This window comes from Apiospora kogelbergensis (genome assembly GCF_038363985.1).
Source record: "Apiospora kogelbergensis strain CBS 113332 chromosome Unknown utg000003l_segment0_segment0, whole genome shotgun sequence".
Taxonomy (NCBI): domain Eukaryota; kingdom Fungi; phylum Ascomycota; class Sordariomycetes; order Amphisphaeriales; family Apiosporaceae; genus Apiospora; species Apiospora kogelbergensis.
This window is the reverse complement of record NW_027117420.1, coordinates 4,311,701-4,332,231: the sequence shown is the minus strand read 5'-3', so window position 1 is coordinate 4,332,231 and position 20,531 is coordinate 4,311,701. Positions and strand designations below refer to the sequence as shown.

The following is a 20,531-nucleotide window of genomic DNA, read 5'->3' as shown; positions in this document are numbered from 1 at the left end:
CTTTTGAAAAGAAAGCTTCGCATCACAAATATTCATTCCAGGTGCGAAACTGGGAGGTTTGTTGATCAATGATGTATGCTACTGGCACTACGTGACGATGCCATGACATTCGCTGGGCAGAGTGGAACAAAGAAAAGGCCTTCTGGTCCTCGCTTGAGCAGGACCGGCAAGACCTAGACTCATATAAGCGAGCACCCCTTCCAGGAAGCTCATGATAACCTTCTATGCCCTCATTGGCTCCCACATCTCGATTCACCTCCTTCGCAGACTCGTGGGGGATCTGCTTTTGGGTGCATAATTCATGCATCGGGAGTCAGTAGCGGCGCTTTACGATGGCCCCCGGGCCAAAGCTTGGCCATCTAGTGTGGCATTAGATGCCAAAGCTTCAATTCGCGACGTCCAAATTGATATCGGACAAGCACCTTACTGGTTAGCTCAGAAGACTCCGAAGGCTAGTCGGTGTACGCTGACGTCAGGGTTCCCGGGTTTCATAGTTGTAGATCGTTCAACAGAGCAGATGGATGGCCTATCTGCGTGGGGTTTTTAAGGCTCACACAGTAGTCACTTCCAACAAATCCGACTACGGACGGTAGAATCAATACTCAGTAGAAGTAAGGAGATGATGCTATGCGAAGTCTTGTTGTACGACGACTATATATCCCATTGAACTAGAGCATGGTGAGCACACGGGATTGTTTCTTACCTTTGCTGAGCAGACGGTGATTCTCAGTCACCTTTACGTTTATAAGCCAGAATCCAGAAGGGCCATGATGCCTGATCAATGCAGCATGCAACGGTGTATTGTATATACATACTTATGGTATTCATGACCCGTGAAAATGCAAGTAAACGGTGTTGCGGGGTAGCTTTGGGCCCCACCACATTCAATCAAGCCAAACCGGGCCGTTGATGACACTTCAGCCAGCAGAACCAACAACAACAAGCGAGCCATCACTCACAATGGCAGCCCACGCCACCCTCACCCGCGCCCAATCGATGGAGCCCGACATCAGGCTCGAAGACTACCTCGACGACAAGCTGCAGTCTGTCACGGATCTTGAGAATCTCGACAACCTGCTGGCCAGCGTGGAGCAACAGCGCGTCCAGCTCCAGACCCAGCTCGATGGCGCGGCCCAAGAATTGGAAGACGTGCGGCGGTCCGCGCAAGACCGACAGGGCGGACTAGCGAAACAGATCGAGGACTTCGAGCAGCTCCAGCAGAGCATCGACCTACGCCTGCAGATCATGGGCCAGTCCGACGCCCCCGAAGAAGCCATCCGCCGCCTCGAGGAACCCATGAAGCAGCTGCATAGAGTCGAGCTAGCCCACCGCTACGTGTCGCTGCTGCAAGACGTCGAGGCCATGCGCCGCGAGGCTCGGTCGCATCTGCCCCAGAACCCCAAGGCCGCGCTGGAGCCTTACACCCGCCTGCGCCAACTGGCGGGCCAGCTGCGTGAGCTCCAGGGCCCCGCCGATGAGGCCGCCGGCCATTTGGTCAACTACGTCGAGCAAGTCACAGGCAGTCTCTGGGACGAGATGAAGAAGATCATGTCGGAGGAGCTGAGCGCGGTCCTCAAAGCGCGCAGTTGGCCCCGCCGGCACGGATCCGAACTCCGAGGTAGACGGCGAGTGGCTTGAGACGTTCGAGAAGTCCATGGATCTCCAAGTCCCCGAGGTCATGTATTCGGAGTCGCTCGTCAACCTGCTCCCCGTCGAGGTCATGGCCGGCACCTTCGTGCAGTGGTTCCGCTTCCAGTTCATGGGCGACAACGGCACGAGCGCCCCCGCCGCCTTCGGCACCTTTTGTCTGCCCAATTTTGTCTCGCTGGTCGACAAGTGGGAGGACTTCTTCCGATCCAACTTCGACCACGTCTTGGCCTCCCGCTTTCAGGGCACCAAGGCTGCCGAGACGACGGCCTACACCGACCCGGCCTGCGCCCTGATCACGGCGCTGCTGCCGGTGCTCCGACAAAAGGTTGAGAGCGTCGTGCAGCACGGGCTGAAGAACCCGCAGTACCTCAGCAGTCTCATGGTCCAGCTCATGGACTTCGACGACACGATCCGATCGCGCTTCAGCTACGACGGAGGCGACGCGGAGAACGGGTGGCCCGGTATCACGTCGGAGGTGCTCGACCAATACTTCCGCGAGTGGCTCAAGTTCGAGAAGGAGTTCGCCCTAGAACGCTACCAAACCATCATCAACTCCCACGACGCGCGCAACATCGATTACGACTACAGCACCCCTGGCAAAATGAAGCCTACGTACGGCGCCGTGCGCGTCACCGACCTCCTGAGGTCGGTCACATCGCAGTACGAGCGGGTTCGAAGGCTGCCCCACAAGATCCGCTTCCTCATCGATATCCAGCAGGAGATACTGGATCAGTACCACGGCCGGTTGCTCGAATCTTTGGAGGCGTATGCGTCTTTGACGTCTACAGTTGCCCGTACCCTTCAAGGCGTTTCTAAGGAACAGCTTGCTGCGTTGGAGGGGACTGGGGCATTCGAGGCCTTGTGCAAAGTATTGGGAAGTGCGGACCATATTGTGTCAACATTGGATGACTGGGGAAACGAAGAGGTAAGAGGCCCTATTCTTTGATTTTTCATGTCTTAATATGCAGCAAGAAGAATGAGCGAACTCTAACAACACGGTGACGATGTAGTTCTATATTGAGCTCTGGGAGGACTTGAAAGGTCGCGCCAAGCAAGCCGACGACGACCAGACCAACCTGGTGGGAGGCATGAGCTACGACCACGTCAAGGACCGCACGTCGTCGGAAATCGGTTCTGAGGCCGATGGGTCCATCTTCGACGAGACCATCAAATTCTACAGCAAACGGCGCGAAAGTGCCCAAAAGTTCCTCAAGGAGGCCTTGGTGGAATCGCACCAGAATGCTTTCCGTCCGTATCTTTCCAAACCACAGTGGAGTATCATCAGTAATGAGGCGACCAGTAAGTTACTATACTCCAAAATCTCGCCTGTGATTGTGTGCTTTGCCTAGTCAGTGGCTGATTTATATCGTATAGTTGACCCAACCCAACTTGCCGTGACGGCTGAGCTCGATGAGCCTTTGAGGGTAAGATACGATCCATGCGTCACTTGGTCTGGATGACTTACTGACTTGGAGAAACAGATTATGAAGCGAAACCTCACCTTCCTGGCCTCTGCGCTCAGCACCGCCACTTACAAGAAGATCTGGCGCGAGGCCTTGGAGAGTCTCCAGGAGTCCCTGTGGTCCAGCGTGCTGCTGCGCCAGAACTTCACCACGCTCGGGGCCGCTCAATTCATGCGGGACGTCCAGGCCATCCTGGCCCTCGTAGACCGCAACATTCCTGAAGGGTCCGCGGCCATGGCGCAGCTCGAGGAAGGTGTGCGGCTACTCAGCCTACCCGTGGTCAGTGACGGCAACGACGAGTCGAACGAGGACAACGGTGGCGGCGCTGGCGGCGACCGGGATGAAGGAAACAGCAGCAGCAATCCCTTCTCCCTGAAACAGATCAGTGACCGCATGTTCACGGACAACACAGAGGCGAGGAGGGCGCTCGAGGATTTGGGAATCCAGTCGCTGGAGCCCGCCAATGCGCGCAGGATATTGCAAAGGCGGGTGGAGAATAGCGAGTAGAGTAGACACATGGGTAGATGGGCTGGTATAGGGAACTCGGGAGGTTTGATGTTTAGCCAATGTATCACATAGATCTACCCGGACTGGGGGTGTCGGATATTCTTACGTAGACGGGAGTCGAATGGAACACGACACGACAACAGCTAAGCAAGATTGATACGACTAGCTCGCTCGCTCTACTATACTAGGTAATGAAGGAACTACATAAGTCTCTTCTTGAAAGAGTGATAGATAGTATGTATATATATCGATGTCAGACAGCCACTTATGGAACCAGACACCCAACCCGAGTGCATCACAAGCCAAGAGAGAGGCATATTAGATCCATGTTTTGTTTGATTGATCGATTGGTCTCTGCTGGGACCAGGTAATAACTAGCTTTCTTCATTCCTACCTGCATCCCCGAGCAAAAGACTCCCAGAGTACAATATTACTTTCTCGTCATATTCCCGAAGGAATTTGCAAAATCAAATGAAAACGAAAAACCCCGCGAAACTGATGCCTGTGACTCTAGAATATAATAATAAGCCGTGTACCATGCAAACACCAGAAATACAACGCATTTCCCATTCCAGGCGAACATCATTCGCAAAGATGCTGTCTCTCATATGATACAGCCACTGCTACTCCCACGTCAGGGAGCTTCTTTTAAAACAACGCTCTATTCACAAGCCCAGGAAGGGGAGTTGGCGACGCCGTAGGGTAGCCAGGTCGTCCAGTTCCAGTCTCTTGATCGATCGTGTTGTTGTTGGTCTGATTGGCAGGCTGCATCAGACTCATGGGAATCACCGACTTGTCCACCATGTCGTTGAAGAACTTGGGGCCCATGATAGGGGCGACAATGACAGGACCAATAATCAACGCGAGGAAGACGAAGAACAGAGTGAAGAAGAGGATGGCGAAACGGATCACTCTTCTCCTCCTCAGCTTGGATTGCTTCATCGAGTAAATAGGAGGTCGGATTTGACGACTAAGGATCAAGTTAGTAAATGCAACGATGCAGGTTTCGCACGAATGGGGCATAGAACATACCTAGGTCGAAGCCAGAACAGCATCATCGAGTGCAGCATATCAATCTTGGGGATGCACACGAAAGGTCCCATGAGGAAGAGAATCATGTGACCAAGAATAAAGTCGGCAGCAAACATGCTCAACTCCACAACCTTGCAAAGGAACTCACGAGCAGGCTGAGACATGGTGTGCCAACCCATCGAGTACCATTTACCATTCCAGAAGGCAATGTTGGCCTGGTCTGTCTTCATCTCACGCGTCAAGCAGAGGGCAACGATGAGACTGAGGAAGAATCGCTGCAAGGCAACGGCTGCGATCATGCCGATAACCGTCTTCGTGAAATCCCAAGCCTCCAGGAAGTACATGACCTCGAAGAAGATCAGAAGCATAATGACAGCGAGCGCGTGAGCAATGCCGGCCAAAACGCTACCAAACTTCTTACAGCACATGCTCAAGACAGGTCCCATACAGCAGGCCATAGCAAACATCATCAAGAGAACACCCATGTTGATAACGATGGGTCCAAACGCGACAATGGCTACACGGATTAAAGCACCGGTAGGCTTGATGTTCTTCGAGTTGCCGCCCTTTCCTCCCACGACACCAGTCTGGGCGTTGATGAACAGATACGGGATGAGGGTGGCCGCGACGTAAAGCAAAGGAGCGACAATTTCTCCGAAGACAATGTTGGTGAAGGCTGCACGGGAGACATCGGCTGACATCTTCGCAGAGGGGTCACCGAGAGCCTTGCGCTTGTAACCAGTGATACGGGTTCGGGAAAGACGGCAGTAGTTGATCCACGAGGACGAGTGAGAACGGGAGTTTCCGCGAGACAACCATCGCAAATAGTCGCGGTAGTCGATGAAGAAGTCGCTCCAGGAGAACTGATGAGGGTTGTACAAGAAGGGCGAGATAACAAGCGCAACCAGCGTGATCCAGAAGTAGACCAGGGCGCCCAACCAGATGGTTAGCGTGGCGAAGAGCAACATCATCACAAGTCGAGCTCCGAAGTAGATGGAGGGACCAGCGAAACGAGAGTACAGAACACCGAAGGGGATGCGCGCCGTGGCGAAACCACGACCGGTACCAATGTACCGAGCTCCTCCAAACGAAAGATCCTGCTCGACAGCATTTGCATAAATCTGACAAACGAAGACTTCGAAGAAGGGCGAAAGCGAGCAGATCTGCTTGCCGAAACGCGTAGCCATACGCAGAACACCACGTTCAGTAAGTTCCTGTACGCAAAGGGGCACGAATGAGATGAACACAACAAAGACGATGGAAATAACACAGCGCCAGATCCAGTCCATCAAAGCATCCGTGTTGGCGCAACCAGTGGGCAGAAGAGGATCCGTGATAGGTACATTGACGTTGTACTCGCAACGGACAGTCTGGTGGCGCAGGACACCCAAGCTGAGCAGAGTAATCATGAAGAGGTTGACGGACAACATAATGAACATGTTGTTCAAATGGAAACCGGGATGGGCGTAGTAGAAGGACAGGAAGCGGTCCAGAGGCAGTTGCGTTCCGAGGTAGTAGTATTCACGAGACAGCATCTGCTCGCCCATACCAGTACCAATCTTTGTGGTGAAGTTCAGAATGGAGCCGAAACCAAGATCACGACCCTTACCACATTGGTAGTACTCGCAGTGCTTGATACGTCCACCACGCAGTAACGCATTCATACCAGCGTAAATATCCTCGTTCAGATGCAGACCCTTTTGAGCCTTGGAGACACCACCACGTGTGTTCATGAAGATACCGTTGAGGAAATCAGGATGACCATAATGGAGCTTACCACCAATCTGGGCCAAGGTTCGTGCGAACAGAGTACCGAACGTCTGTTCCTTTCCGGCAGCGATATCTCCCAGAATACCAATGTTCTCAGAGAAAATGTATTCACGGGCACCAAGAATAGCAACAGGGTCGGGCGAAGTCGTCTTGACACCAGGGGTGTAAGGGGAAACATTGTCGGACTTCATCTCCTCGAACTCGGCCAGGACGGATCGGATCTTCAAGCATTCCTCGAGGTAGTTGTCTTGGTTGGCGTCGATCAACTGGATGTACTCTCCGCGGTAGAAGATAATGGCATGGTTTTGGTTGTCGGACTTTCCGTCTCCCAGAACAGGGTTACCAGACAGTTGAATGCGGAACTTGGGTCGGCGCATGCCATTCTCCATAAGCTCAGAGTGGCCATCGATCAAGGCAGAGAACAAACGAGGCTCTTCGCCTTCGTTCAGAGGCGGCTCTTCGTCCAAGTAGGCAATTTGCAGGTCAGGGTAGGCACGAAGAAGGAATTCGGTGTTTTCCATTTCCTCCTTCTTGAACTTGGCGTATCGCTGCATAGAAACGCAGATCTTGAACTTGCGACGGGCCATACGCTCGAGCTCACGTTCGAGCTTGTCAGAGTTTCCACCGAACATTTGGACAACTTCGGGGTTCTCGACACGGTACAGAAGCTTGATAGCTCGGCTGTAGTTCATGAAACCGGAGATTGTGCGGTACAGGGTTTGAGAGCGAAGAGAAGACCAGATACGAGTTCGCAGAGTGTATTCGGGCGCGGACGACTTGAAACCAATGCAGTAGAAGGGAAGATCATCGATCTTGCTCTTGGCAGTGTCCTTCTCATTCTTCTCCTCTTCGCCGTTGAACTGCGAGGTCTCATCGGCCAGAATCTTGGTATCCTTGACGAAGCAGTCCCATTCGTGAGGGTGAAGTTGCTTGAGATACTCCAGCATAGTGACACGGGAGTAAGGCTCGTCCTCTCGAATAATTTCACGGAGAGACAACAGAATCTTCTCGCTGTAGTGAGGAATCAGGACAGTGAAGGTCGGCATGTTGTCAACGGGGAGGGGCTCCGGGATAGGAGTGGACAAGGACTGAGCGAAGAAGGACAGACGGCGTTCGGCCTCACTGTGGCTAGGGAAGAACTCGGTCTTGAACGAATGATCTTCCTGAGAGACGAAAAAGGTAGGAGCCCTCAAGGTTCTCTTGCCCTCTTGCTCGGACGGGACTTGGTGATACAACAGCTTCTGGACGTGTTCGATTGCCAACAAATGCTCGCGGTACATGGAAATAACGATAGCATTCCAGATTTGCGAGATGAGCACCTTGGGCTTGTACTTGATCTCCATGTCTGTGGTGGCGAGGACCTTGGAGTAAATTCGCTTGGGCAGACGAGCGAAAATGTTTCTCCAGGGTGTCCAGATAGAGGAACCGAGGTAGAACGACCGGGCAACCGAGCACGCTGTGTTCATGAGAACGTACCACAGATAGGTATCCAAGAAGAAGAGGATAAGATCGGTGAAGATCATCAGAATAAGCGCCACGGTAGGTTGTTGTCTGCAAAGGATGGCAGCAGGCTTGCCGGTACCAAGAATGGCGTCACCCTTGCACGAGTCGACGTTCATGATGGACAAGTAGCGAATGGGATCACGGATGGACAGGGCCAAGAACATGTACGAGACACCAAACTTGATGCCGAAAATGACAACCCAGAACCCATAGGACAAGGCCCGGTCATTGCCCTTCAGATGAGGCCAGCTTGCGGTGAAAGTTTGACTGGCGACGTACTGACGCGTCTTCTTCTTGGTGAGGTAGCTGCCAAACAGACCACCGAGCGGCATGACGGAGAAGAAGACAACCGTGATGATGGCAATGAAGAAGTTGGCGATACCAAGAGCCAATGAGATCTGGTTGTCCTTGGGGGCGCCAGCGGGTCCTTCGGCTTGTCCTTGTCCTTAAACATGAAGACATAAGCACCGGGCCCAACGTTGATCACGAACACAAAGAGGAGGAACATCAAACGCTTAGTGAGATGTTGAGCTCCCGCCCATTTACGTGGAACGTATGCCCATTCCGCAAGAGTCGCCAAAATTTGTACAAGAGCCGCAATACCTCCACCGAATCCAACGATGGCCCATTGGGCAGACGGAGGCGGCTGGTTATTTCTCTGTTGTTCGTAGTTCTTGGTGATAAGGGTAGGAGAGTTGTGAGCGGTAAAGAACCAGAACATGGACAAATGAATAATCCAGATACGGTTGAAGTTGACGAGAATATGCCAGTAGGATCGAACCTCCTTGTATGTCTTGAAGAAACACTTCTTCCAGTTGACATCCTTAAGCTTCAAGTAACGTTCAGCTGGGGGAACGTCGACCAGTTTGCTCTTGTCTTCAAGCACGATGCGCTCAATACCCTCGGGGTACCAGAAAAGCTGATTGCAATCATCATAACCAATAATTTGAGCGTGATCGCGCTCGCGGCGGACGTAGACTCCATTAGAGATTTCGTAGCCCTGGTCTCGGCAGTACTGGTAAATAGGAGTGATGACGTTGTTGAGGAAAGTGCCCTCCTCAACTTGCTCCACCATGTTCTGGCAGGCAGGGGAGTTCAGGTAGTCATCAGCACACTTGAAGATGAAAGCAAGACACTCGGGCATGAAACGCGTCTGGTTGGCCTCTCCCCCAGCAAAGTAGGAACAAAGCGACCTGGCGACACCTGTCATGCTGGGACATGCGGTTCATGCGAGTCTTCCAGCGGTACTCTGCTGCCTCGAGACTGTCATCGCCTTCGAGGTCCTCGAGAACCTCGGCTTCGTCGGCACCGTTCGCACCAGCCTTCTTGTTCTTCTTCTTTTTCTTGCCCTTTCCTTTCATATTGGCGAAGCCAACCGCATCATCCAAATCCAGATGGGCAGCGAAGTACCATTTTCGGTAGTTGGCATTGTCGCCACCAATGTAATCGGCGTGAAGGAGAGCAGCGCCTGGTTGGGTGTCATACGAGACGCTCTCGAGTCCAGAAGAATCATGAAATGATCGTACATGTTACGCATGCTGTCCCGCTGGAAACCGAATTTGCCCGTCAGATCCAAGAAGATGTCTTCAATCTCCTCCTTTGAGAGAGGAATCTGGGCGTCAGATGTCCACGCCGGGTACGGCTCACGAGAACGTTGACCGGCAGGTAGAACATTGCCATAGTCCATACCGTAGTTTGGCGTAGAGGCGCCGGAGGAGCGATTGCCAGCATATGACATCTGGGAAGAAGGGGGCGGAATCCGCGACCACCTTCTTGGTAGCTGTTGTAGCGCTCGTCGCCACGGCCGTAATAATCCATGTCAGTCGCGCGGGCCATGTCAGACCTCATGGTGAAATCACTGAAGGTTTCCGAGTCGTCTCCGTCGCCGCGGGCGCCGTGTTGGTCGTAATACTGACCACCTTGCTGGTCGTAGTATCCGTCTTGACCGTACCCGTCATTATTATCATAGTATCCGCCATCTTGGTGGTATGGGTTGTTGGCATCGGCATTGTAGTACCCGCTGTTGGGGGAAAAAAAGGGTCAGCATCAACACAAAATCTTCAATCGTTGATCTCGTGAAACTCACGATTCATCATAGTAGCCTTCCTGGGCGCCATGGCCACCAGCGCCTTGTTGGCCATGGCCATCGTAGCCATTGTCGTAGTACTGGCCGTTGTGGTCATCGTAGTACGAATCAGTGTTTCCAGGCTGTTGATGGCCATATCCATCATCGTAGGCGTCGTGATGGCCGGTGCCGGCAGCGCCAGCGCCTCCACCACCCCCTGCAGGGTAGCCTGACATTTTCGCAAGATGTCGAGGCTAAAAACGTGAATGACGATGTTCTAAATACGTCAACTTGTCAGATTGTTTGCGGAAAGAAGTGCTTTGGTAGGAGTCGCGCTTTGGGCAAGGGCTGTGCTGAAGGTCGGGAGGATGACGGGACCAGGTAGTTTGCAACTGCCAAAACAGAGTGTTTCGGTACCGTCGGGTTCTGTGTACTGTGCTCCTGCTGTGTGGACAAGGTAGTTTGGTATGGGTGGTCGTGACAACTTACAGATCACAGCGTCATGTAGATAACGAGTTTGGACGCAGTGCGGGTCGGTAATGAATGTGTCGAATTCGCGACGGTCGGGTCGCTGATTAAAATTATGTACCGTGATTGTTCTGCAGTTGTAGCAGATGTGGAATCGTGGCCGGCCACAGCAATGAGGTGTTGTGACAATACAGACAAAGGGCAGAATTGACTCAGGAAACGATTCCCTCGAGTGCAATCACTGCTGATTGTTATGGTGTTGTTGTCGGGAGAAAGTGGTTGGTCGAATTCCTTGCTTGACACAGGCGTGTCGCGGGTGGTCCGGCGTTGGGGGGCCTTTAGGCTTGTCTAGGAGGGCAGAAAAAGCTGGGAAAGTTGGCTGTCGCTAGTTCGCAGGACCAAGATTTCCCAAAGGATTAGTAGAAACGACGGGGACTGGAATCGCCGGTGTTCTACAACTCCTAATCTTTCTAGCCTCTTTTTCCTGATTGAAGAACGATTGACTGTGGTGGTTGGCGATATGTTTTTGTTGTTGTTGCAGTATAAACAGGGAGGTCGAGAGCGATAGTTGGGTTCCCAAAAGTATCCTCCAAATCTTGTTCTTGTCCCTACGAGGTTGTCGTTTTGACTTTACCAACGCGGAACGAAGGTGTAACGGGCCGCAGTCGAATCAAGCAAAGCAAGTCGTAGGAATTGAAAGGCGAAAGATAGCGAATGGACGGGTCACCCTTTTTGCATTCAAAAAAGAGTTTCCCTGATTCTCTCCCTCGGTCGTCCTACTTTAGTCTCTGGGTGAGATCCGGATCTCTTGTCGTTCCAACACTGCTGGACGCAAGCAGATTCAGAAAAACACAACGATAACTGATTTCCGGAACAAAAGAAGTACGAAAGAAGGAAGATTTGTTTTTACAGCAAAAATGTAGGAGGAGGGGGAGAGAAGAGAGGGAGAGGATGAATGTCGCCCGGGATGGGAAGGGAAAGGAGGAGCCGACGGGTGATCGAGATGGAGTGGCTGTGTGGGAATTCGCAGGGGACGGGTGTCACACAGTATCGCACTGTACGCGAAGGTGCAGGTAAATGCCCAGCCAAAGGAGCAATGCTTCTTAGTTACAGCGGCCTCTGCACAGAGCTGGTGGCCTAAGTACTGGCCGAAGGTGCTGGGGTGCCTAGGGCCTGGGTGGTGCCAGTGCCAGTGTCAGACTGTCTGTCGGTGCATTCACATAGTGGGAATTACACACTGGATCAAGACAGACACACAACACGCACACGGCTAGACGACCCGCCACTAGCTAGGAACGCGCAAGGAACACTCAATGGAAGCAGCAAGGAAAAGGGGCAATTGTTGGTGAAGGTGGGCATCCAACTTGGCCCATTCTTCAGATTCAAGCAAATGATTGATTGGCTTCGGTGCTCCCTGGGCTCCTGGGCTCCTGGGCTCCTCACCCAACAGGGGGCGACGGACAGGGGTGCCGTTGTTGCTGGATGTTCGCGGTGGTAAGAGACTCGATTGGCTTCTTGCGATGCGGATCGGTCCCAAAAAGGGGCTGGTCTAAGTATTGTGTTCCGGCCCGTACCCATCACGCTACTTGTCCTTTACCTCGTCGGTGCCAGGCATCTGCGAGATGAGTGACTTTCATTCCCAAGGGCGGACCTCCTTTCAACGACCAATTTGTCAGCTTCCACCCAATCAATCAATCAATTGCTCTGACGGCATCAGCCAAAGCCTGGTAGGTTCTGTTTGCCTACCGGCTGCAGCAACGCAGAAACATAATATTGCTATCTTTGGCAGACGCAAGCTGGCAAGCTGGCAAGCCGTTGGCCCATTAGCCATTTGACTCGAAGGTCCATTGCTTTAAGATTCAACTCCATCATCCGCTTTTCCCAGGGATGGCGGGAGCAGTCCAAATGGCTGGACCACGTACCACCCAGCACAACAGCTTGATTGCATGAGAAGCTAGAGTATTCGCTCTCTTCTTGTTTGTTCCCAGTTTCAACTTTCATTGCTCCTCCAGGCGAGCAGGGAGTCGAAACGTAACGCTGCGCGGCACTGCTCCGCCACATTTCCAACGGTTCTTGTGCTTGCTGCCTTCTGCCTCCCACCACCCACGTAGCAAGTCACAGTATCCCGTTCTCTGTCGGACCCTGGTCGTACAGGTACATGGCAGGTACCCCGCTAGTGCTGCAGTACCGTCCATCAGAACCCAAGCCACCACCAAAAAGAAGTCGATCCGAAAGAGGGATCCTCCCCTCTCCATTTCACCATCTCGCCCGTTCACTTTCGGATAAGCGAACAAGAAGGCGGGAGGAAAGAAAAAAAAGCAGGTTTCCTTCACGACTTGCGAGTCGCGTCCTCCTGCAGGTAATCAAAACAGCCAATTACCGAAGCTCCGAGCCTTCCTATGTATTCCATCTAGTAGTCAACATTCATAACCCGATGAGCAAAAACGAATTTGCTTGCAATCAAGATTGTTTGGCTCTTTCTCACACAGAACCCAGCTCCTGAACCCCAGGACAGCATGCAAGAAACTGGTCCGAAACTTGGACGACGATGAGTTGGCCATCGTCCCACCCTCACTCTCCAGATAGATCTAGCCTCCCAGATGGCAAACTACCGCCAGAACCACAGGTCAGATATACGGGAGGCAGGGCGAATACGACACAACGAAGCGCACTCAATTTATGTATGCAGTAGTAAAGTATCTGGTATATACCTATGGCAAAGCTTCCCCTATTACGAGATTAACTAGCAGGTATGACATGCACGCTCACGCTTCAGTACGAACCTACTTGTAGGGACCGCCCTCCTGTACGAACACCTGCCATCACACCATCCCATGTGCATCGCCACCAACACGACCATTCGTTATCCGTCTGCTTTATCTTTCCCAACTCTCATTCGTCGTGCATCCATCACGCTGACATCAACCTCGACTGCGTAGACTTTTCTTCATGCTCTGCCAGTCTCTGCCAGTCTATTTTTGCATTGATTTCCCCTTGCCGTCCTGCCCCCATTTCGGGTTGAGGGAGAGAAAGTCAAGGGTGGGGCCATAGTCAACCTACGTTCTGACTTGCCCTACTCCGTAGCCCCTGCGAAACTCGATACTCGGGCTAGGATGCTTCTATTCTTATTATCATGTCCACTACTGTGCTGTCCTGCTCCGTCTGCACCGTCGTCCGTGTCCTCACCCCTAGCCCCCTAGGTTAAGCTGCTGCCTCCGGCCGGGCCTCAGCCTAGCCCAGCCATTTCAATTCGTTTTGAATTGGACCTGACAAGCTGCTTGTCAGATCAATAAAGTCAGATGGCAGCTCTTGGGCTTGGCAGGCATTTTTGCTTCTTCCCTATGTATGCGATCCACATCCTCTCAGGCTCGCCCCTCAGCAATAGCGGTCAGTTTGACATACAAGTATGAACATGTTGCATTCGGTTGGTGACACTGATACCATCCGTGAATATCCTTGGTCGTTCATGTTATGTGCAATAAATTGAAAAGTTGCCATCCTCCAAGCCACATCCTCTTTTTGAAGCGGCCGGACTGCTCGCTAGGATAAGCCCTGTTTGGCTGGCTTGTTGGCTTGCTTCTTCGTCGCAATCTTGGACTCGTTGCACTACCAGCCTATCAGAGAGCGCGCGGCCCGTCGTCCAATGCAGGTACCGGTCGGTCCTTCGAACGCCAACAGGCCAGTGTGCAGCCCTAGACAAGTAGACAAGTAGGGAGAGAAAGGAAAGGGAATTCCTTGTCCGCAGCAGTAGGACGAAAGTGAAGTGATGACGATATCTTCTCCATCCGTAGGCCATTCCGAGTGGACCACACACTATTTGGCCCAATTTACCTATCGGCTGCATCTCCGGTACGAAAGCTTGAGCCTCCAGAAGACTTTTTTTTCTGTACTGAATGTTCTTTCAATTCTCTCTCCCTTGCCCTGGCCCCCTGTCTGGCTGCTGCTGCCAGGCTGCCGCCGAGCTGCTTACTGTTTAGTTCTAACCCGCCTCGGAATAGCCTACCATCTTGCATGGCATTTGTCAACGACAGGACCAGTATTCGACATTGGCTATTCGAGGATAATGTCCGATCGTTAACAGCAGCGGAATGAAATACGCACATGGCCGAGTCTACCGGTTCTAGCACTCATTCTCTAGTACGCCAGTCCACAAGTCAACGCCCACCTCTGATGCTAAGGTGGCCAGCACATTGGTCGTGCCGAATTGCAAGAAGCTTTTCACCACAGTGAAGATCAGTAAAGGAATGATTGATTACGGCGGAACCTATGCAACCTTCCGTCGGCCTGTGTTGGGCTATGTCCTTCTCCAGAGTTCGAGATGGGTTTCAAATCAGAGACTCCCCACCCAGTGGAGGTCATTTCACCGAGCCCCAATTCCTACGAACGTCCACCTCCCATTTCTGCTCCCATCAACACTTCTACCCATGAGCTGTCAAGCTCTCGACTCTGGGGAGTAGGTTCGATTCACCCGACCGACCTCACGAACATACTGCGCTCTGGTATTCAAGGGGCTTTTGTTTCCGAGACTGGGATTAGATGTTATATATGCTTATGTGGGATAACCCGAAGTCCGATCGTATGTAAGTACTGTATCATTAGTGGTAGATCTGATCGCCAAAGCTTGTTATGCAATGCATTCTAGATCAGGTTATCTGCCAAGTAGGTGCGCACATACCAGGAGATACATTTGCATAACTCATCAGAGACACTGCGTGCAAATGTCGTCGTGACCCTTTCGCATCCTTCCATACAACCCATTGAAGTATATATATATATACCTAAAATGCGGGGTGGGGGGCGGGCAGCATCTCGCTATCTCACCCACTCCTGATTCTAGACAATGCATATGGTGCTGGAAGCACGTTTGGACCCTTCTGGATATTATAATTAGACGTTACCGGCAACCAGCCTTTGGAGGGACGACGGTCTCACCCGAAACCTTGCTCGAGCGTCGTCGCCATGTTATTGAAGCTTATTCGCGTCGGCAACTTTCTTTCAGCTATTATGTCGGAGGTGACCATAGAATCCCGTTATTCCACTCGTGTACGCGAAGAAGTATTTATGTCCCCATGTGACCGAAGGCGCCTTCGCCGAGAGTGCAGATGGTGGCGGTTATGTGGTCATATACATCCATGACATCTTCAGATTCAGCCTACTGTACAACACATGCCAGATGCTAAATGTTCGTACGGGAACAACAGATGCGGGGGTGGGCGTGGGTGTGGGTGTAGGCGTTCGCGGTTATCGATGTACATAGTTGTGAGAAGGACGCACTGATGCAAACGGCAAGCCTCTTTATTTATGGCGCTCTTGTGATCTTATATAGATGACGCAAGCAGGTTCCGCTTATCCCGGGTTCTTATAACGACATGCGATACGGCGGATCAAGGGGTGCCACGTTATCGCACTGATCGTCTTCGGCGGCTGAAAGGTTCGCCTGGCAAGATCCTTCGGGACCAAACGCTTGGGTAATTATGATCATCTCGAGGCCTCGGTAACATGGTGTGTACGGGTGTTTCACCAAGAGTATTGCCAACTTGCCGCATTATGACGAGCTGCTGGGTCGTATGGCGCTCTTTAAGCCACATTCATCCACTTCGAGTCACCACGAGGCGGATGAGTCTTGGGAAGCAATGGTCTATCGCCGGCTGCACTAGATATTGCACGTACATGATGCCAACATGTGTTTCTCGTTTAGCGTAAGGTCCTACGCCGCGTTCCGGCTTCTCAAGTTGTGTCAAGTAGGAAGTTCGATGGCCACAAATTCTCAATGAACATCGCCAGGCTCCTAAATCATATCCCCAGCCCAGTGAGCCTAGGCGATCTCTGTACGCGCGATCCAAGAGTAGACCAAATAAATGGCAGAGTTCGAGTCGATATTTACAAAAAGCGTTTCTGGATCTGGTCACATGATCCGCCTTAGTATGATAGGAGCTAACACAACCGTGATAATAATACACCTGTTAGCGATGAGTAACATACATGTTAATGATATGTTCTGGCGAGGAGGCTCTGCATTCCAGCGACATACGAATAAGGCGAGGTCGATTAAGGCGCATCGAATTCCTTTCTGCCAGGAGGGCTCATGGTGGTTCTTGGGAATATTTTGGTTACGACGTCCTAGGCTTTTAAAACACTGAAGCCGCAGGCTATGATATATGGACAAAAAATTGGGCGAAGTAGGCTCGGTCTCTGAGCCCCTAATGACGATGGCAGAGCTGTAAGTCAGCAACACGTACTATGTACAATAGAATGCGACTACAACATCATGCAATGAATAATAGCACGTCTACTCAAGGCAATGGATAAGTAACATCATTTTGGGAATTCCGTGCTGCAGGACGAGTATTAGGGGCATGGCCTGCATCTGGCAGCCCCATGCATGATGAAATCGACGTTGTTGATCTTCTCCCCGCCGATACCCTGACAATATCCCAGACAAAGTCGACCCCGTACCCGAAGGTGTCCCCAACGAAACCAGACACATATACGGAAACCACGAGCGAGGGCCAAGGGCACGTTTGGTCATCGCCACCGGCAGGCTGCCCATGCCGCCCTCTTCTTTCTTAGCAAGCGCGTCGCAGCCAAGACGTGTAGTCCCTGCAAGGGGGTGTGTACAGGGGAGACAGAAATGGTTGATGGCATTCGCAACGTCCTTCTTGGCCAGCCTTGAATACGAATCCCACCCGATGCTAATGATTCTCAGGCCGAGGATGACGTACACCAGCGCGGAACCCAGGCTACTTCGGAGGCAGTCACTGACTTTTGGTTTGAGACCAGTGTATTTAGCCTGGGCAGAGTTATTCCAACTTTGCATTCATGATGGGGTTGGTCGTTGTAGTATCAAACCCAATCCGTTGAAGCAACAACTTGTTTTTGGCCAGTCCTCGAGGCCAGGTGGATATATCAAAACTGTAACAATATCCGCAAGACTTGTCGGTTCGAGGGTTTCTCAGGAGTATCCCATATTCATTGGTAAGTATCGTTTCGCTCCTAGTTGGTATCATGAATTCATGGGGCCCCGTTGTTGAATGCTATCGGAGAGCTGAAAGATGAGAGAATACATGTCAATGCCTCGGCGACCTTGCCTAAATATTTTCTGTGGACTGACCGCTAATGGATTTAATGTGCTTAACACAAACCCGAAGTCATGTGTTGGATGTTGTCCGATGGGACAGCAACATACATTTCACGTTTCCAAAGCTACATCCCGGTACAGATAGCATGTGGCCTAGCCCACGCATGTTACCAGCGGGCACAAACATATTTATGAACATGAAGATGCCGCCTAGTTTCCTGCCAGAAGGCTTTCATGGTTCAGCTCGCATCGAGCTCGACACACTTCCATGGCGTCGGGACTTGACGGGTATCGTAGGTAAGAAGGTTGGATGTCCAGAGCGGCCTTCAGCGGCGTATTTACTACCAGCAAATATGGATTCATCGTGAATAATTTTGACCGGCATAGGGGTTAGTTGTAGCTTGCCTGCTACCGTCATGGCGCTTTCAAGCAGCTTGTCATAGTCGACTTTCAATCAATGCTGGTAAAATCAGACCCTGGATTAAGATATGGATCACTGGTTAAACACGAGATTACAAGGAGAACATATGTAATTGCTTCTAAAGCCATGTTAGGCACCAATTTGTTTGCAAGCAAATGGGTTGTTGGTTGGGTCGGTTGAATTATTGGCGCAAGGACGGGTACGGGTAAACTCTGGGTAAACTGCGTTGGTAGGTAATAAGACCTAATAATTGCTTAGTTCTACCGGAGGGTCATGGTATGAAGAATCTGTCTCTTGCCTTTTACCAGAAACAGCCACGTACCAGGCCACGACCTCCATTCTCTAATCTTTGGAACCTTCTCTCTACGTTGTAGATCGATATTCTTTTGCTATTTTTCCTTTTGCCTGATGGCCTAATGCAGGACTTATGCATTCCAAAATAGGCTGCTTTTGGAGGCGTTCGAACCCTCGACCCCCAGCCCCCTACAATGCCCAGCCTGCTTGCTACCTTCTGCCTGGCAATCTGGCAATCTGGGATGCACAGCCCACCTTGGCCAAGCAAGCACCACGCTTTTTTGCTGCGTCATCGCGGGGCAGAACACAACACAGGGCGGCAGTCGCAGTCACTTTAGGTAGCAACCAGCAGATAAACAAAAGTCATATACACATCCATCCAACTCCCTATTTGATACTGTCAGTCGCTTTACACGACGTCGCGCTGATCGTTTTGCCACCTTGCATATTCTTGAGATACCCCTGCCCATCATGACCTCGTACGAAACCACACCACTATTCGGAGGCGCACTGGTCTGCGACCTGCCGTCCAACTTCGCCGATGTCAGGTAAGGAGCCGCCCTCCCCGTCATCTCTGTGCGCCCCAGGAGCCATGTGATATTCTATGATTTGGAATCATTCCGACACCTTCAACTAAGGCTAACACCACCCTCACGCACCACAGTAAATTGCGCCAAGTGCCCGACAACCAGGAAGTCTGGATCGACCGCGATGGGTTCACCAGTCTCGTCTTCGAGATCGACGAGCGTGTCGGCGAAAAGGGCAGCGGCCCGGAGATCGATGGTCGCGCCATGACGACACACCTCGAAGAGATCGTTGGCGAGGACATCGACCGCACCAAGGTCTGGAACACGACTCCGACACTCTTCTCCAAGCTCGAGTAAGTTTACTATTACTTGAATCGCTGTCCATCTCCTTGCGCTATTCTGGATATGCTGTTGCCCGCATTTGCTAACCATATCTATAATAACAGTGAGAAGATACCTGCCTACACCCTGATCGCGACCATTTCGCCCAAACAGGCGCCCTCCAGCGGCTCATCGGCCGAGAAGACCTCGCCCGACTTCACCGCCATCATCCTGACGCTGGTGCGCCTCGAGCGCGAGAAGACGGATATGCTCATCACCATCAACGTGCCACACATCCGCGGCGAGTACAACGAGGAGGATGTCGACCTGGAACTAGGCCGCCAGGGCAAGCTGATCGGCGACGCCGTCGACTACGCCGCCAAGATCTGGGAGACGTTCAAGGTCAAGGACTGGAACCTGTTCAACGAGGTTTAAGATGGGAGGCACACGCACACGTAATCTGAATACGGCTAGGACAGCCTGAACTAGAAAAGGAAACCCGATAAGGAAAGGGCGCAAGGAAACGATATGGGTGTGAGTTCTAAGCGAATAGTCAATATGAAGGAAAGGGGGCGGCAACTTGGGAGTCGCCCAACAAAGGCTGAACGAGGAGTTTATGAGGGAGGATGATATGGGGTAGGAGAATATCTGAAGGAGTGAGTCGCTGGTGTAGGACTGGTGACGCTCTTCCCAGAAGAAACGCGCCGATATGCTTGGATATTGTCGACAACGGGATCTACTGGAACCATGACGAGACTACGAATACCATGGAGCACAATGTGTTCCTGCAATGAATTGGATAAATCATTACTTGGAGACCCTCAAGGCTGACTCTCTTCTGCAATGTGCACCCGAATCCCCTTGCCAAATACAATGTTCCTACATACAACATCCTTCTTGTTCGAACCTAAACCCGCATCTACTTATCTCCTCAGTGGCAAAAGCCCAGCTTTTCGTATGTGATACGATAATATATTCAAATTCATAGCCAGTCAGTCATCTTCATCAGCCACTTATCCAACGTGTTATGATATTCAACAGGGTAAGAATCTGAAGCATAGTAATGCTACTCCTACTGAATATCACTAGCCTGTACAATTTGGCATGAACCTACGCTTTCGTCACCAAGAGGAGAAAATGCTGCTAGGGCAAAAGCCATGACCTGTCCAGCTTTGATAGAAGATGCAGACTGATGAGGTCCCATCGGCGTATCGCCTCCTGGTAAACCTCGACAACCCTTTGACTGCCTTACCTGTGTTACTGACACTCGCATAAGTAGGTACTCGCTGGATCACTTGCATACCACACAACGGCAACCTCATTGGCCAAATATTCCACTTGACTCACAAGTGTATTCTCTACCAAGAAGGAAGTCACATCAATTAGCTCGCCTCGGTTCGATAACATCACATCGTCCCTGCAAACTCAACGC

The 20,531-nt window shown here is 51.7% G+C and overlaps 3 protein-coding genes across 3 annotated transcripts; 2 read left to right on the top strand and 1 right to left on the bottom strand.

Moving 5' to 3' along the window:
* Window positions 1-960: 960 nt before the first annotated feature.
* PG998_006141 (uncharacterized protein) lies at window positions 961-3,620 on the top strand (the record flags this gene model as incomplete). Its single annotated transcript, XM_066872959.1, has 5 exons — window positions 961-1,569; window positions 1,619-2,575; window positions 2,661-2,949; window positions 3,004-3,074; window positions 3,132-3,620. 5 exons carry the CDS (start codon window positions 961-963, stop codon window positions 3,618-3,620), a joined length of 2,415 nt encoding a protein of 804 aa, XP_066733056.1.
* A 648-nt stretch (window positions 3,621-4,268) lies between these two features.
* Window positions 4,269-10,226, bottom strand: PG998_006140 (uncharacterized protein; the record flags this gene model as incomplete). Its single annotated transcript, XM_066872958.1, has 7 exons — window positions 4,269-4,590; window positions 4,653-8,370; window positions 8,472-9,118; window positions 9,174-9,393; window positions 9,459-9,522; window positions 9,573-9,945; window positions 10,012-10,226. The coding sequence occupies 7 exons, from the start codon at window positions 10,224-10,226 to the stop codon at window positions 4,269-4,271; spliced, it is 5,559 nt and encodes a 1,852-aa protein (XP_066733055.1).
* Window positions 10,227-18,722: 8,496 nt separating this feature from the next.
* On the top strand, window positions 18,723-19,534 carry PG998_006139 (Mog1p/PsbP-like protein; the record flags this gene model as incomplete). The annotated part of the gene is made up of 3 exons (XM_066872957.1): window positions 18,723-18,799; window positions 18,916-19,131; window positions 19,225-19,534. 3 exons carry the CDS (start codon window positions 18,723-18,725, stop codon window positions 19,532-19,534), a joined length of 603 nt encoding a protein of 200 aa, XP_066733054.1.
* Between the last annotated feature and the right edge of the window lie 997 nt (window positions 19,535-20,531).